At 30.0% G+C, this 15,326-nt stretch overlaps 2 protein-coding genes and 1 long non-coding RNA gene across 3 annotated transcripts; 2 read left to right on the top strand and 1 right to left on the bottom strand.

Moving 5' to 3' along the window:
- The first annotated feature begins 541 nt into the window (after nucleotides 1-541).
- Nucleotides 542-3,318, top strand: LOC103829370 (DEAD-box ATP-dependent RNA helicase 22). The gene is made up of 8 exons (XM_009105043.3): nucleotides 542-990; nucleotides 1,259-1,543; nucleotides 1,622-1,735; nucleotides 1,814-2,268; nucleotides 2,367-2,664; nucleotides 2,739-2,891; nucleotides 3,004-3,055; nucleotides 3,145-3,318. The coding sequence occupies exons 1-8, from the start codon at nucleotides 679-681 to the stop codon at nucleotides 3,192-3,194; spliced, it is 1,719 nt and encodes a 572-aa protein (XP_009103291.1). The 5' UTR covers nucleotides 542-678; the 3' UTR covers nucleotides 3,195-3,318.
- Nucleotides 3,319-7,811: 4,493 nt separating this feature from the next.
- LOC117127812 lies at nucleotides 7,812-9,496 on the bottom strand. The gene is made up of 2 exons (XR_004450756.1): nucleotides 8,402-9,496; nucleotides 7,812-7,900 (listed from the first exon to the last, which is right to left on the bottom strand). It is a non-coding gene; the product is annotated as an uncharacterized LOC117127812 (long non-coding RNA).
- An 820-nt stretch (nucleotides 9,497-10,316) lies between these two features.
- On the top strand, nucleotides 10,317-12,469 carry LOC117127719 (inositol hexakisphosphate and diphosphoinositol-pentakisphosphate kinase VIP1-like). The gene is made up of 4 exons (XM_033278358.1): nucleotides 10,317-10,852; nucleotides 10,934-11,004; nucleotides 11,119-11,200; nucleotides 11,402-12,469. Exons 1-4 carry the CDS (start codon nucleotides 10,817-10,819, stop codon nucleotides 11,453-11,455), a joined length of 243 nt encoding a protein of 80 aa, XP_033134249.1. The 5' UTR covers nucleotides 10,317-10,816; the 3' UTR covers nucleotides 11,456-12,469.
- Nucleotides 12,470-15,326: the final 2,857 nt, after the last annotated feature.

The raw sequence follows: 15,326 nt of genomic DNA, 5'->3' as shown, positions 1-15,326 counted from the left end.
TAATATTCGAAATGTTCTTGTCTCCGTTTTAGAGCTATAGCTCAATTGTTTGCGAGAGAACATAAGCACCAAACGCTCAAACTAGTACGCAAAGTAGCCTTAATAGTACTATCTCTTAGACAAGAATTTTTACATCACGACGTAAATCATCGTAGAGAGGTTCTATAAGGAAAGATCAACTCAAAATTGTAGTAACAATTCTCTCCCTGCTTCCATGATTCATAAGCGGTCCTTAAATTTCCACATCTACTTAACAATGGATTGAGATTATGGTATGCGAGTGAAGATAAATATGAAACAACACAGCTTGAAAAGGAAGAAGACAAATGTAGAATTTGGAACGGTGAAAACTGGGTTATGAAACAATTAGAAAAAATTATGGGTTGAATGTAAAAGAAAACTAAAAATTGTGAGGAAAAACAAAAGCTCAAACGACATTTAAAAATTGGAAAGCGAAAAACGAAAAATAAAGAACTTCTCTAAACATTACCGATGTGGGACAAATAAAGAACTAAACATCCCAAAATGCTGCGGCTCAGCACACAAGTGTCCCCTGATACGCCATCGTTTAGTGGGTTATCTGAAGATAGATAGAAAAGGAGGTTTATCCTGTCATTTGCTTAAACCCTAAACCCTTTTAGATTGGGTATTCATCTCTTATCCGCCGTTTACTTTCCGATGATTCTCTCACGCTCTGTCTCTGTTCTTCATTCCTGTAGAATTTCCTCGGCGCCGAAACTCATATCCCACAAGCTTAAGGTATCCTTCCCTCTCGCTTATGGTTCTTCCGCGTTGATCTCTCTCAATCGATCTGAAGTGAAATGGGTTCGTGTGTTCGCGTCTGCTACTGAGACTGAGACTGAAGTAGAGAGAAAAGGAAACGACACGTTTTTCGCGGACCAAGCCGTTTCTTGGAAGTCTCTTGGGTTGTCGGATAAGGTCTCAGTGGCTCTTCGAGATTCTGGGTTCGGAAGACCCTCTCTTACTCAGGTAAACGTTTTCAAATTTTTGTGACTTTTAACTTAGAGAAGCACTTGTTGATTGTGAAATGATGAGTTTAGTTTTAAAGTTTTAAGTTTTGAAAGTAAATTGAGAATCTTTCTTACTACTAAATTGAGTTTGTGGGTTTAGTTACTTATAGTTGTTACTTTGGTCGGATTACAATCAAGATTTAAGACATATAAGTTGTGAAAGCAAAGTGAGAATCTTTCTACTACTAAATTCAAAGGATGATTCTATACTATTTTTTACCTGTTAGGCGGTTTGCATTCCATCGATATTGTCCGGGAAAGATGTGGTTGTTGCAGCAGAAACAGGCAGTGGCAAAACACATGGATATCTTGCTCCAATTATCCACCAGTTAACCAACACCAACACCCCTCTTGATTCCGAGGGAGAAGAAAGGCGGGTGCCACTTAAGACCATTTCTCTTGTTCTCTGCCCTAACGTCATGCTATGTGAACAAGTTGTTCGGATGGTTAATGGTCTTCTTGGAGAGGACGGTCATCCTCTTCTCAGAGTTGAAGCTGTTTGTGGCTCACAGGTATTAACCATTTCATGTATCTGTCTTTCTGTTTCTTGGTATCTGTACCTGAATATGGGAAGTTGCGTTTTGCTTCAGGGTTGGCCTGATAAACAGCCTGATATTATTGTTTCGACCCCTGCTGCTCTTTTGAATAACATTGAGCCTAAAAGAAACAGGCGTGTGGAGTTTCTTCGATCTGTCAAATATGTGGTATGCTTCCTTTTGCTTAGAAGCTCTCTTGTATTGTGTGCTCTTATCTCTTGATGAGTATTTTGTTTCGCCTTGCAGGTGTTTGATGAAGCTGATATGCTTCTCTGCGGAAGCTTCCAGAATCAGATTATCCGTCTCATAAACATGCTGCGTTTTGATGAGAAACAAGTGTCTCGTTTGGCTACTTCCAAATTTGGAAAACCATTGGAGATTGATGCAGAATCTTCAGCACAATTTGATTTAGAGAATGAGGATGATGCAGATTTTGAAGAAGACGGGTCTATCTCTGATGAAGAGGAGGAAGAGTATCTTGAAGATACCACCCAAATCCCTACCGTTGAAAATGGAGCTGGTGCTGATATTAGAAAGGGTTGGAGAAGAGTGAGAAAGATCTATACCCGTAGCAAGCAGTATATTTTCATTGCAGCCACACTTCCGGTTAACGGGAAGAAAACTGCAGGAGGACTTTTGAAACATATGTTCCAAGATGCTGTCTGGGTTAGCGGAAACTTTCTTCACCGAAACAGTCCTAGGTGAGATCTTCTCTCTCTTTCATATGCTTTGCTTATCTTGATGTATTAGTTCGTAAGACTCCGACTCAAGAGTTGTGATTGTCTTTGCTATGTTGCAGACTAAAGCAGAAATGGGTTGAAGTCACAGTCGACACACAAGTTGATGCTCTCATAGAGGCTGTAAACAACAGTAGCACAGACAGGACGATGGTGTTTGCAAATACAGTTGAGGCGGTTGAAGCAGTAGCCGACATATTGGAGAAAGCTAGTATCCAGTGCTATCGTTATCATAAGAACCATACACTTGAAGAGCGTGCTAATATATTAGCTGATTTCAGAGAAAACGGTGGTGTCTTTGTCTGTACTGACGCAGCTGCACGTGGAGTTGATGTTCCTAACGTCTCGCACGTTATTCAGGTTGCTTTTTCTAATTTTCAACTCCCACACACTTTGGAGTACTCAACTCTCTAAAACTACTGTGTGATTTGCAGGCGGATTTTTCTAGTTCTGCGGTGGATTTTCTTCACAGGATAGGTCGAACAGCTAGAGCTGGGCAATACGGAACGGTGACGAGTCTATACACTGAGGCTAACCGTGATTTAGTGGAAGCAATCCGTGAAGCAGTGAAGACGGGTCAGCCAGTGGTATAAGTTCTATCAAAACTCACATGAATCTACCTTCTGGTCATCTAGCAATAACAATAGCATATTGTTTCTGGTGTTTCACTCTCGTTTTATGTTTATATGAAATATTCAGGAAACTGCATTTAGCAGGAAAAGAGGTTTCAGGAACAAGCTAAAGAAGAGAGGTGAGAAACTAGAATCCATGGCTGCAAAACATTGTGAAAGATAAAGAAGTTGAGATAAAACTAAAAGCATTGTGTTTATTATGTTTCAGCTTTCTTGAAAGCCGGAGAAGCAAAGGAGTCTCAAGCTGTGCGAGCTTAAGTAGTATTATGTTGTTGTGTTTTTCTTTGTTGTATATAAAACTACCGCAAAATCAGTTTAGAACTTCTGTCACTTTGTTGTTTCAATAAAAAGAGAGAATATGATCCTTTTTTTTTAAGTTTCAGCTTAATTGTTTTCATACATTTCCGACTATTTAAGTGGAAAGTTAAAAATGTCAGAAATTTAGATAAATTTAAATAGATAATTGAGACAAATAGTTGAATTTTCATTTCATATTTAGCAAGAGAAATACCTTATGATAGCTTTCAAAAGAATTTTTTAATCACAAATATAGTATCCAAGGATTAAAATGACCAAAATATGTTCTATTTTTAGAGATAAAAAAACACTTATACTCTTATAGTTAATTAATCTAGACATTTTCTATCACAAAAAAGAAACAAAGATAAATCTTAATACGAATTCGCAAAGGGAGAGTTGATAATATCAATCCAGTAAGGAAGGGCCGTGCTGACATATAAGAAAACATGTTTCCTTGTTCGAGCTTGTCTTAGAAAAAAATCCGCTCGAGTGTTACTAGATCTGACCTCGTATATCACTTTGACATCATGGTAGGTCTCCCATAGAGATTTGAGCTCGCTAAGCTCAGATGCGAAGGCTGGCTAATCTTTGGGCGTCTCTATCATTTTGACTAATTCTTGGGAATCAGTGACAAAATGATTGCAGTAGCGTCAATGGCGAGATAAACATTTTAAAGCCCATGTCAAACTTTTGAGTTCAGCATGTAGTGGCGAAATTTTCTTGTAACAACCTTGTAAGCCAAGTAGATCAATTGATCCATCTTATAGGTGTATAATCCAGCCCACTCCACCTGTGGTATCATCATGTTTCCATGAACCATCCACACGGCAAGTGAAAATAGGGGTCTATATGTGGTTTTCTGGTAAAATTTCTGAGATGAATTCCATTGGATCATCTTCTTGGTTGGAAATGAACCAAGCATTGCATTCCCGTAATGCCAAGTCTGTAGTGTCCATAGGAGAGGAATCTCGTCCATTAAATAATTTCTCATTTCGCACTTTCCAGGTATACCATATAAGCCAAAGAAAAACTCGGGTTTCTTCCTCCATAATTCCTCCACTATGGGTCCTTGAAAGTAAGAAGTCCATATAGAGGTTTTATGAAAAAAAATTCCCGGGTCAAAGGCAGTGCCGGCCCATTGAATGTGAGGACCAGAAGCTAAAAAAATTTGAGGGCCGTGTTAGTAAGTATATTATTAATGTTCAAAATTTTTTTGATGGGATGGAGATTCGAAGTCACCACCTATAGACTATACACACCATGACTACCACTAAGCTATAGATAATTTATTGTCAAATTACGGCTGGTAAAACATATATATTATATTGGACCGGAAACTGGAGCTTCCTATGCTTGGTATCAAGGCCGCTACTGGTCAAAGGGATTGTCGATAGTGCCCAGCATTGTGTTGCGGGAGGGCAGGTAAAGATCATGTGGTTAATTGATTCCTCAGCAACATCGGGGGCAGCTCGGATCATTCCCGACATGTCTCTTAAAGAGTATTTCATTGACAGCTATTTCTCCAGATACACATTTCCAGATTTTTCCCTTCAAAGGGTTAAGAGTAGCTGATTTTGAAACTATCTCTTTTAGCTCTTGCAAGAATATATTCTGATTTAACTGAATATTTTCCAGATTTTGTGAGATTCCAACAGAATTCGTCTGCGCACTAATGGAATGTCGTGCGTGTCTAGGAGATTCCTGAGTTTTGTAGTATCTCACTCCTTCTTCACTGGATAAATAAGGTCAGACTTTTAAATCAGGCTCATAGACTTGTGGTCTGATAGGTGGCCGTGCACTTTTATCCGGATCCACGGGTCTTCCCACACGAGTGTGTGTTCCCCTGTTCTATTAGTCCGTCTAAGTCCTTTGCTTACCAGTTCCTTTGCTGCCATAATACTTCTCTAGCCATAAGGTAGTTTGGAAGCTTTAGGCGCTTGGAAGGGGTGTGAATTTCGAAAGCATCTTCCTTTGAGGACTCTTGTGAGTAGGAAATTTGGGTTTGTTCCAATCTCCAAAGTTGCTTAGCCAAAAGGACAATGTTAAATTCTTCGAGTGATCAGACCCAATACCTCCATCTTTTTTTGGAAAGGCAGAATTTATCCCATGCTAACCAGTGCATTCCTTTTGAATTAGAGCCTGAGCTCCACCAACATTTTGAAATTGCACTAGTTATATTCTTGCAAAGTCCTTTTGGGAAGAGGTAACACGGCATTGGGTATGTCGGTATAGCAAATGCTACAGATTTTAGCATAATCTCTTTACTGACTTTAGAGAGGTATTTTGCAGTCCATCCATTGACTTTCTTATGGAGATTGTATTGGACATATGTGAAAGTCTGAGTTTTCGAGCCTTGGAGTTGTTCTGAAATGCCAGGTATTTTCCATTTAGACGTATGTTTTAGATTTGTGAGGTGAGGTTTGGGGGAGAAGTGGAGTTTATGATTTTCTTAAAAAACATATAACTAAGATTTAAAATAACAAATTAAAAAAAATATTATCAAAAAAGAATTTTCAGATTTCAAAATAAAATTTTCAAAACACAAAAAAAATTGAAGAAGATTTCGGATTGAATATCTTTCAGAAATTAATAAAAATAATATTTTATTACTATTTATTTATAGTTATATATCTATAGATTAATGATATAGTTGTTATTTACCTCTTTAATACAATATCATTTGGTTATTTTCCTTTTTATGTGTATTTTTTTCTAAAAACATTTTTGGATCTTTTTGAGAGATTTGCCCTTCTAACCATTAGTTTTGATGATTTTATAAACTCATTTTTTACCTAGTTTGAAGGTTTTCTCTGTCTTCGCTCACATCTATCTCTGAAAACATCATTAATGGTTAAAAGTTTATGAATCTCCTGTTTATTATTCCAACGACGTAGTCTAAATCTGATCTTACACAAACCATAACATACATCAAACTACTCACTGTAGAAGCATATGAAACCCATGTTGTATCTTATTTTTCAGTATATGTTTCAGACTTTGTTAACTGCTCAGTATAAAATATCTAGTAAGAGGAGTACTCAACACTTTAACTTGTCCATGTGAAACTCTTTAACTACTTTTTCAAATACATCTCTTGAGATAAGTGAATCAGCGTATATCATATATCTCGAACAATTCTCATAATGAAAATATATTTCAATGTACCCAAATATTTTTTTGGCAAAAGATTTACTAAGAAACTTATGATTTTATGATTAAAAATTTACAATTTTTCTTAAGAATTAGAAATTTTTGAAACGTTTTGTAATAAAAATTTGTATAATTATAAAAATAGAATTAAATATTATTTCAAAATTTGTAATGTCATATTTGAAGTTATTTATTTTAATGATTATGTTTGAGTTATTACCATATTTTTTAAAAATTACAAAAAATATAAATAAACATTAAATGTTATGGTCTTTGTCATGTTTAGTCATAAATCATGTCATCAATTTTAATAGTAACTAGGTTAGGAGTTGCGCCTTGCGCGGGACAAACATTATATATACAATTTTATGTATTATATGTTCTTTCACATATTTATAAAATAGTAAATATATATTGAATAATTAAAAAGTCAGTAACTATTACATATATAATTAAATTGATTTGAACACATAAATAAATTCCATTAATCCAAACAATTATTTTTTTTCTATTTTCTATTGTATATAATAAAATTTAAATGACGTTAACATATATATAGTGTGTGTTTTTAGTATTGATATATATTAAATGATGCTTTCTGCTCATATGGTTATTTTATCATTTGTATTTTTTTATAACAAACACTTTAAATAACTGATAACAAAATTTTCATTGGAAAAATTACATGTTTACCACTTTTATGGTATCACTTTTCATTTTTACCACCACTAAAGAGACATTTTCAAAAATATCTTCTTCATTAAGTGGCAAAAGACTCTTATGCCCTTGTTATTTATATATATAGTAAATCATTATTTAAATAAAAATAAATAAAAAAACGAAAGCAAAAAAATAAAAAAATAAAAAAATAAAAAAAAAGTAAATTTCTTTTTATGTTTTCGAATTATACTTTTTCAAATTTGAACTTTTTTATAAATTTTTTTTTTTGAAACTTTTTTCGAATTTTTTTAAAATTTTTTTTTCAATTTTTTTTTGAAAAAAGGAAAATTATGTTTGAAACTATTTTAAAAAAAAAATTATATATTTTTAAGTATTTATTTATATATTATTAGAATCCTAAATTTCACATTCTAAAAACCCTACCCCACCCCTCAACTCTAAACCCTAAGTCTAGATTAGTTAACCCTTAGGGTATAATTGTATTTTACCCTTCATTAAAAATGAAGGTAAAAGTAGTTAGTGTAAACATGAAAAGTAGTACTATGACTATGTAATTTGTGGCAATTTCCCATTTTCATTTTGTGATTAATAGTTTTAGTAATTTTTAAAAAAATCAAAGCTAAGTTTAAAATTTAAATATTAAGTTGTCAATATTTGTTCAATAACATTTACCAAAATATTTGTTCAATGCAAATTTCAAAATTAAAATATTTATATATTTTAGATGGCATATAGTTTAATTTCAATATATATCTTTTACACTTAATATTTATTAAATGAGACTTCCTACTTATATGATTTTGTAATTATTTATATTTTATCATAACAAAAACCTTTAAACCATGGATCGCAAAAATTTGAATGTGGACTTTTAACAGTTTTAGTAATTTATAATCGTTTAAAAAAAAATCAAAATCTAACATATACAAAAAAGTTTAATTTTTTATTATATGGTTTTTGTAGTTGTTTAATTTATTTTATTAATTTAAAGTACAAATATGAGAGAGAATACACTAATTCTTATCAAATCTTTATTATTAAAAATCATTAATTTTCATATATATTTTAGCCACGTTAGGCAATTCCGTAATTTTTATTTAAGGAAAGAATGAAAAACATTAAGAACGAATTTATGGTTAGTTTAATAAAAAGCTTATTATATCTTTAGATGGACCAACATATTTTTCTAAAGATTCTAAGACTTATTGTGGTGATGACACATGGTTAACTCAAATGTTGTAATATTTATCTTTTAATATATATGGGGTATTTATTAAATGAGACTTATTACTTATATGATTTTGTAATCATTTACATTTTATCATACCAAAAACCTTTAAAACATGGATCGCAAAAATTTGAATGTGAGACTTTTAACAGTTTTAGTAATTTATAGTCGTTTAAAAAAAATCAAATATAATATATACAGAAAATTTAAAATTTTTATTATATGGCTAATGTAGTTGTTTAATTTATTTTATTAATTTAAAGTAAACAAATATGATAGAGAATACACTATTTTTAATCAAATATTTATTATTCAAAATCATTAATTTACATATATATTTTAGCCACATTAGGCAATTTTGTAATTTTTATTTAAGGAAAGAATGAAAAACATTTATAACGAATTTATGGTTAGTTTAATAAAAAGTTTATTATATATCTTAATGGACCAACATATTTTTTTAAAAATTATAAGACTCATTGTGGTAATACGACGCATGGCTAACTCAAATGTTGTATGCTTCTCTTTTAATATACAAGAGATATCACATTTTATTTATGAAAGTAATTGTAAAGAATATATGGGACACTTCTATATTTATTGTTAATTAACAATATTAATTATTTAAAGATATTTATGGATACTATCTAACTAACTATCGGTAATATCAATCATAATCCAATTTGTGGGACCCACATCGTTTATATTTCAGTTACCTACAGAATACTACAAAATTAGATATTTAATAATGTGAGATGTGTTATACATATGCGTTGGAAAGTAAAACTGGATTCTTCATTATAATCCTCCTATACATTAAAAGAGAAGTCACTTTAGTGATTTCTGCTGACATGACATTAATATATAGTTTCTCAGAAAAATTGTTATAATTCTATTGGTCGATTTTTTTGAATTTTGTTTTTCATTTATTTTAATCAATCACTTATGTAGACAAACCCAAAACTATTATCGATTTCATTAAGCCCATATATAGCTAGGGGATAATAATTATCGATTTAGTTTAGCCTTGGACAAGATTTTGAACTAAGACAAATATTAAAGATTTTCCTTATTATTCAAACAGTAAACTTGCACATGTTGATATCATATTAATTACATTTGCTTAGAAAATATTTTAATGTTTCTAATTAGTAGGGGTGGGTGTTCGGGTACCCGTTCGGGTTCGGGTCGGGTATTTCGGATTTTCGAGTATTTCGGTATAGAGGTGTAGAACCAGTTCGGGTATTTCTGTACTTCGGTTCGGATTCGGTTATTTCGGATCGGGTTCGGATATTTAGATTTTGAAAAAAAAATTAAAATTTTCATTTCTCAAGTTTCTTATATTTAAAAATATAACTTTCAGTTAACTAATTTTTTATTTTTAATAGATTGAATCGTTTATAGATTTGGACATAATATTTTAAAACTAAAAAGGCATTCATTTAGTTATTTTTTTTTAAAATTTTGGATGTAACTTTTTGTTCATTTTTTAAATAAAAAACTTGACATGCATTTTCGGATCGGGTTCGGGTGCCACTTTGGATATCGGGTAAAGTGTCCATCCCTACTAATTAGGTTGTTTGTTTTTAATAACTTATTTTTCTAATATGGATTACTTGCGCAAGTTGAAATCATTAAATATGCAAATAACTTATTGAAAAAATTTGTTTTTAATAACTTACCTTTCTAATATGGATTACTTGCGCAAGTTGAAATCATTAAATATGCAAATCACTTATTCACAATATGAATTACTTGCGCAAGTTGAAATCATTAAATATTATCGATTTAGTTTACCCTTGGGCAAGATTTAGAATTAAGACAAATATTAAAAACTTTCCTTATTATTCAAACGGTAAACTTGCGCATGTTGATATCATATTTATTACATTATTTACAAAATATTTTAAAGTTTCTAATTTGGTTGTTTGTTTTTAATAACTTACCTTTTTAATATGGATTACTTGCGCAAGTTAAAATCATATCATATGCAAATCATTTTTTGACAATACACATTTAATATCTTTCTTTAAACGATTTCATTATTTATTGTGCAAAATATTGTGTGTCATTAATATGAAAAATAAATCGACTATATATATATAGGAGACACCCAAAGTCTTAAAATACAAACATTCTCTTTTCATTCTTTAAAGTATTATTCACAAATCTCTCATCTCATACTATTAAGGTATTACGACGATGTTGCTTGTGTGCTAAGAAAAATGTATTTAGACGCAAGGGCTCCTCATCTTTCATCGACTCTGCCACCCACTTTTCCTTGGAAGTTCAATAAACCTGTACAGCCTAATAAAGGACTAACCCGCCAAGGCAATGGGCACTCAGAAGAGCTACGTTGTGTCATTGTTGTTATTAGACAATATATTTTCTTAGCATATAAATCACCTTTATCTCCTCTATACTTCTATCTGTTAAAATTTTGTTATTACATGACAATGGCGATCGAACTCCAAAACAGAAGGTGAAACTAAATGTTACAGAGGAGAAACTGTTAAACCTGATGTTGAAGTACAATGGTGGAAAGCCAAGAGCTGAGGTGCGAGAGGCTCCAGCTTTTCTGTCATCCATCTTTCATTAGAGCCTTGATTCATTTTATATATTTTTTTTCTTTTTGTAGACAAAACTAAAAAGTGCAGTCCAGTTGCAAGACCTATTGGATGCAACAAGAATGTTAGTTCCCCGTACAAAGTAGAACTCTGAACTCAACTCTTTGTGTCTTGTCTCCAAAAAGCATGTATGGTCTATCTTTTCCATGTGTTGAATACTGTTAACGACAATATGGTCTTTCGTTTTTATATGTAGACCAGGTCGTGAGAGTGATAGTGATCCAAAAGACCTTGAACATGCTGAGAAGCTTCGCCAAGTTAAAGCAGTTCTTGAAGAGGTTCTTTAGTACTTTCTCTTTTTTTGTTGAATATAGTCCGGGGAAAGTATTACATAGTATCATACTATCATTTAGTAATACTATCTTATATCATTTTTTTTTGTTGAATATACTATCTTATAAGTAAGCTAGCATTATGCATTTTTTATTTAATTCATGAGGTCATTTTCTCACAGCATAGAACTTTTTAGAATGGTGCAGGGAGGAAATTTCTCAGGGATATACAGGAAGGTTCAACTGAAGCCCCTGAAGTGAGATGGTGAAGGCGAAGAAGAAAGACCTGTAGAGGCCCTTATGATTTTTAAATACGGCGGTGTTCTAACTCACGCTGGTAGAAAATAAGTGTTTACATACTTTACCATTTAATTTGTCATTGTTATATATATATACATGTTTTCCAAATATGGAAGAATTGTTTAACTTATTGATGTTTGCTTCATCTGCATGCATGCAGAAGAGTTTGGTAGATTCTTCTGATACAATATGTATCCATGTAAGGCCCCCTGATCTGTTACTTTTATTTTGGAGTATTTCACCGATGAAATGGCCTTAAATTACATGCTTTTTTCAGGTGAAGGGACTGGTTTGCTTCTTCTCCATAGTACATACCATCATGACCTTAAAATTTACAGCTCTGACGAGGGACGTGTTCAGGTACGTACACCTTTTACATTGATACTACTGAAGATAATTAAGCATATGTGTTGGAAAAAAAATAATGTTTGAACTGGTTTGCATATGTTGACCAGATGTCTGCAGCTGCTTTTGCTAAAGGCCTGCTTGACCTAGAAGGACAGCTGCGCCAATCTTGGTTTTCCCTTCTTAATATTATATTGTTTGTGCTTAATTTGCAATGTCATCATGTGTTTACTAATAATGTCTTTTTATCTTTCTTGCTTCTCAAGGTTTTTTTGGTTAGCAAGGACTCTTCCATGTTGGATGGTCTTGATACTGCCAGTATTGAAATGGAAGCTGCCAAGGTTTGTCCCATGACTTGAGTCATTTTTGAAGTGCGTGTATCAGTCAATCAACAAGATTGATTTCATTATAATTGGACTACTAGGATAAGACCCGCGCCTTGCGCGGGATTAAGTTATTATTTTTATTATATTTTGGAGAATGAAACAATAGTTTGGCTTCATTTGGATTACGGGTGTTCAATGCGGATATCGGGTTGGTTTCGGTTCGGTTCGGTTTTTTCGGTATTTGGTTAGTAAAATATAATTACTATTCTAAATCCATATTTACTTTGACTTTAGTCTTTCACATACTATTGAAAGATTTCAACTGGACGACTAAATTGATCAGCCAATCTTGTTGCTTTAAATCATTAGTGTTTATATATATATATATATATATATATATATATATATATATATTATTTAGTTTGAATATTTATTAAATAAAAATTCATATGTGTTATATTTTATGATCATTTGTAACTTATTATAACAAAAAAATAATCTATTGATCACAAAATTTTCAGAGTGGGAATATTCAAATTTCTATAATATAAAATTCAAAAAAAAAAGAGCTAAGATACCAAATATAACATATAAGAAAAAATATAAATGTTTTTATTATATATTTAATGTGATTTTTTAATATCTTTCAATAATATAAAATTAAAAAAAAAGAACTAAGATACCAAAATTGTTATCAAATATTTATTATTCATAATAATTAATTTTCATATATACGTTAATCATATTAGGTAATTTCGTAGCTTTTAATTAAGGAAAGTGCAAAAAACATTTTGGTAGATTATTTATCAATTCGATAGTTAGTTTAATAAAAAATATAATGTAAGTCAAGATGGACCAACCTATTTTTCTAAAAATAGTATATTTTATATAGTCATTTATTAATTGAGAATTTATAATCATACAGTTCTATGATCATTGATATCATTTTATAACTGAATATTTAAATCATCGATAACAAAAATTTCAATGTGAAATCTTTAATAAGTTTATAATTTATAAATGTTTTTGAAAATTCATTGAAAGTTTTAATATTAAAATATTTATGTAATCTTATGGTTATAGTATATATATATATATATATATATATATGTTTTATTATTAAATGATATTTTTTACTCATATGGTTTTAAAATAATGTGTATCTTCTTATAATATTAAATAAAAGTTCATATTAATACAATTTTATGATCATTTGTAACTTATTATGACAAAAAAAATAATCTATTGATCACAAAATTTTCAGAGTGGGGATCTTCAAATTTCTAATAATTTATAGACGTTTTGAAAAATTCAAAATATAACATATAAGAAAAATTATAAATGTTTTTATTATATATTTAATGTGATTTTTAAATATATTTTAATAATATAAAATTAAAAAAAGAACTAAGATACAAAAATTGTTATCAAATATTTATTATTCATTATAATTAATTTTCACATATACGTTAATCATATTAGGTAATTTCGTAGTTTTTATTTAAGGAAAGTGCAAGACATTTTTTGGTACGTTATTTATTAATTCGATAGTTAGTTTAATAAAAAGTGTAATATAAGTTAAGATGAACCAACCTATTTTTCTAGGAATAGTATATTTTGTATAGTTATTTATTAAATAAGAATTTATAATCATACGGTTCTATGATCGTTCATATCATTTTATAACAAAATATTTAAATCATCGATAACAAAATTTTCAATCTGAAATCTTTAATAAGTTTATAATTTATAAATGTTCTTGAAAATTCATTGAAAGTTTTAATATTAAAATATTTATGTAATCTTATGGTATATAGTGTTTAATATATATATATATATATATTTATTTATTTTATTATTAAATGATATTTTTTACTCATATGGTTTTAAAATCATGTGTATCTTCTTATAATAAAAATGTTAAACCATTGATCATTAATTTTTAACATAATAATTTTTATAGTTTTAGTCATTTATTGTCGTTTTTAAAAATTCAAAATATAACATATACGAAAAAATCTAAATTTTATTTTTATAGCTAATTTGATTGTTTAATTTATTTTAATAATATAAAATTAAACAAAAAAATGATGGAGGAGATATACATTGTTATCAAATCTTTATTATTAAAATCATTAATTGTCATATATATATTAGTCATTTATGGTAATTCCGTAGGTTTTATTTAAGGAAAGAAAATATCATATCATATCATTATATCATATAGTTTGACCAACTTATGTATCTAACAACATATAAAAATCGAATGTGGACCTACTTATTTTTAATTGAATGTAATTGACTACCTAATTGAGTGACACCTATGCATTGGGGCCTCTTTTAATTAATACAAAATTGAGGTTACATCTTTTCAAATGTTCCTCAATTAATATATAAAGGATATATGCAGACTAGATTGAATGAGATTGTAACGTCTGGCAAAAAAATGATCAATGAATTACTACTATTTATTATTATCAAATCATAGTAGTAATTATCAAATTAAATACGCAAAAGGCAAAACAAAAGAGAGAAACATAACATAAAATAAGTTAGCATATTAAATTGCAAATAAGCCAAAATATTTCAAAGCAGTCAAACAACCTAGAAAATTAATAATCGAACCAGCTACCTTTATTTATTAGACCGGATATTAGTTCCACCAATAATCGTGGTCAACTTACCAACATGGTGCATATATGTCAAATGGACAAATCTACGTTTAAGTAACCCAACCTGTAAGGTAGCTGGATTTTTTTTGTGAATCTCGTGGACTGATCTATCGCAGATTGGGGTTCATAGGTGAAGTTTCAAGAAATTGTTATAATTTGATTGGTCAATTGTTTTTAATTTTTATTTATTTAATTTAGATCTAAAAATTTAAGATAAGTCTAAAATCATTTAATATCACTTGCCATATAATCTAACGAATATTATAAATAACAATTTATGGAAACTATTCTCGAAATTATAGAAAGATTAATAATGTTTTATTTATTACTTTTAATATTTATAACCTATAAAATATAATGAACGAAATTTTATATAAGATAATTATAATAGTTTTATACTCTACTTGATGAATTATGTTCGAATATAATTATATATTAACTATTTTAAATATTACAAAATCCAAAAATGTTTATTAATATTACTTTTAA

The sequence above is a fragment of the Brassica rapa genome, chromosome A01 (genome assembly GCF_000309985.2).
Source record: "Brassica rapa cultivar Chiifu-401-42 chromosome A01, CAAS_Brap_v3.01, whole genome shotgun sequence".
Lineage (NCBI taxonomy): Eukaryota > Viridiplantae > Streptophyta > Magnoliopsida > Brassicales > Brassicaceae > Brassica > Brassica rapa.
Note: the sequence above shows the minus strand (reverse complement) of the source record. Positions and strands in the feature narration are given on the sequence as shown.

Excerpts from the sequence above, each read along its gene's own strand:
- LOC103829370 (XM_009105043.3), top strand. The coding sequence starts at position 679 with ATGATTCTCTCACGCTCTGTCTCTGTTCTTCATTCCTGTAGAATTTCC. Across the intron at positions 1,544-1,621 it reads AAGCTGTTTGTGGCTCACAG|GGTTGGCCTGATAAACAGCC; the intron begins GTATTAACCATT and ends GTTTTGCTTCAG. Across the intron at positions 2,665-2,738 it reads ACGTCTCGCACGTTATTCAG|GCGGATTTTTCTAGTTCTGC; the intron begins GTTGCTTTTTCT and ends TGTGATTTGCAG.
- LOC117127719 (XM_033278358.1), top strand. The coding sequence starts at position 10,817 with ATGTTGAAGTACAATGGTGGAAAGCCAAGAGCTGAG. Across the intron at positions 10,853-10,933 it reads GTGGAAAGCCAAGAGCTGAG|ACAAAACTAAAAAGTGCAGT; the intron begins GTGCGAGAGGCT and ends TTCTTTTTGTAG. Across the intron at positions 11,005-11,118 it reads ATGTTAGTTCCCCGTACAAA|ACCAGGTCGTGAGAGTGATA; the intron begins GTAGAACTCTGA and ends TTTTATATGTAG.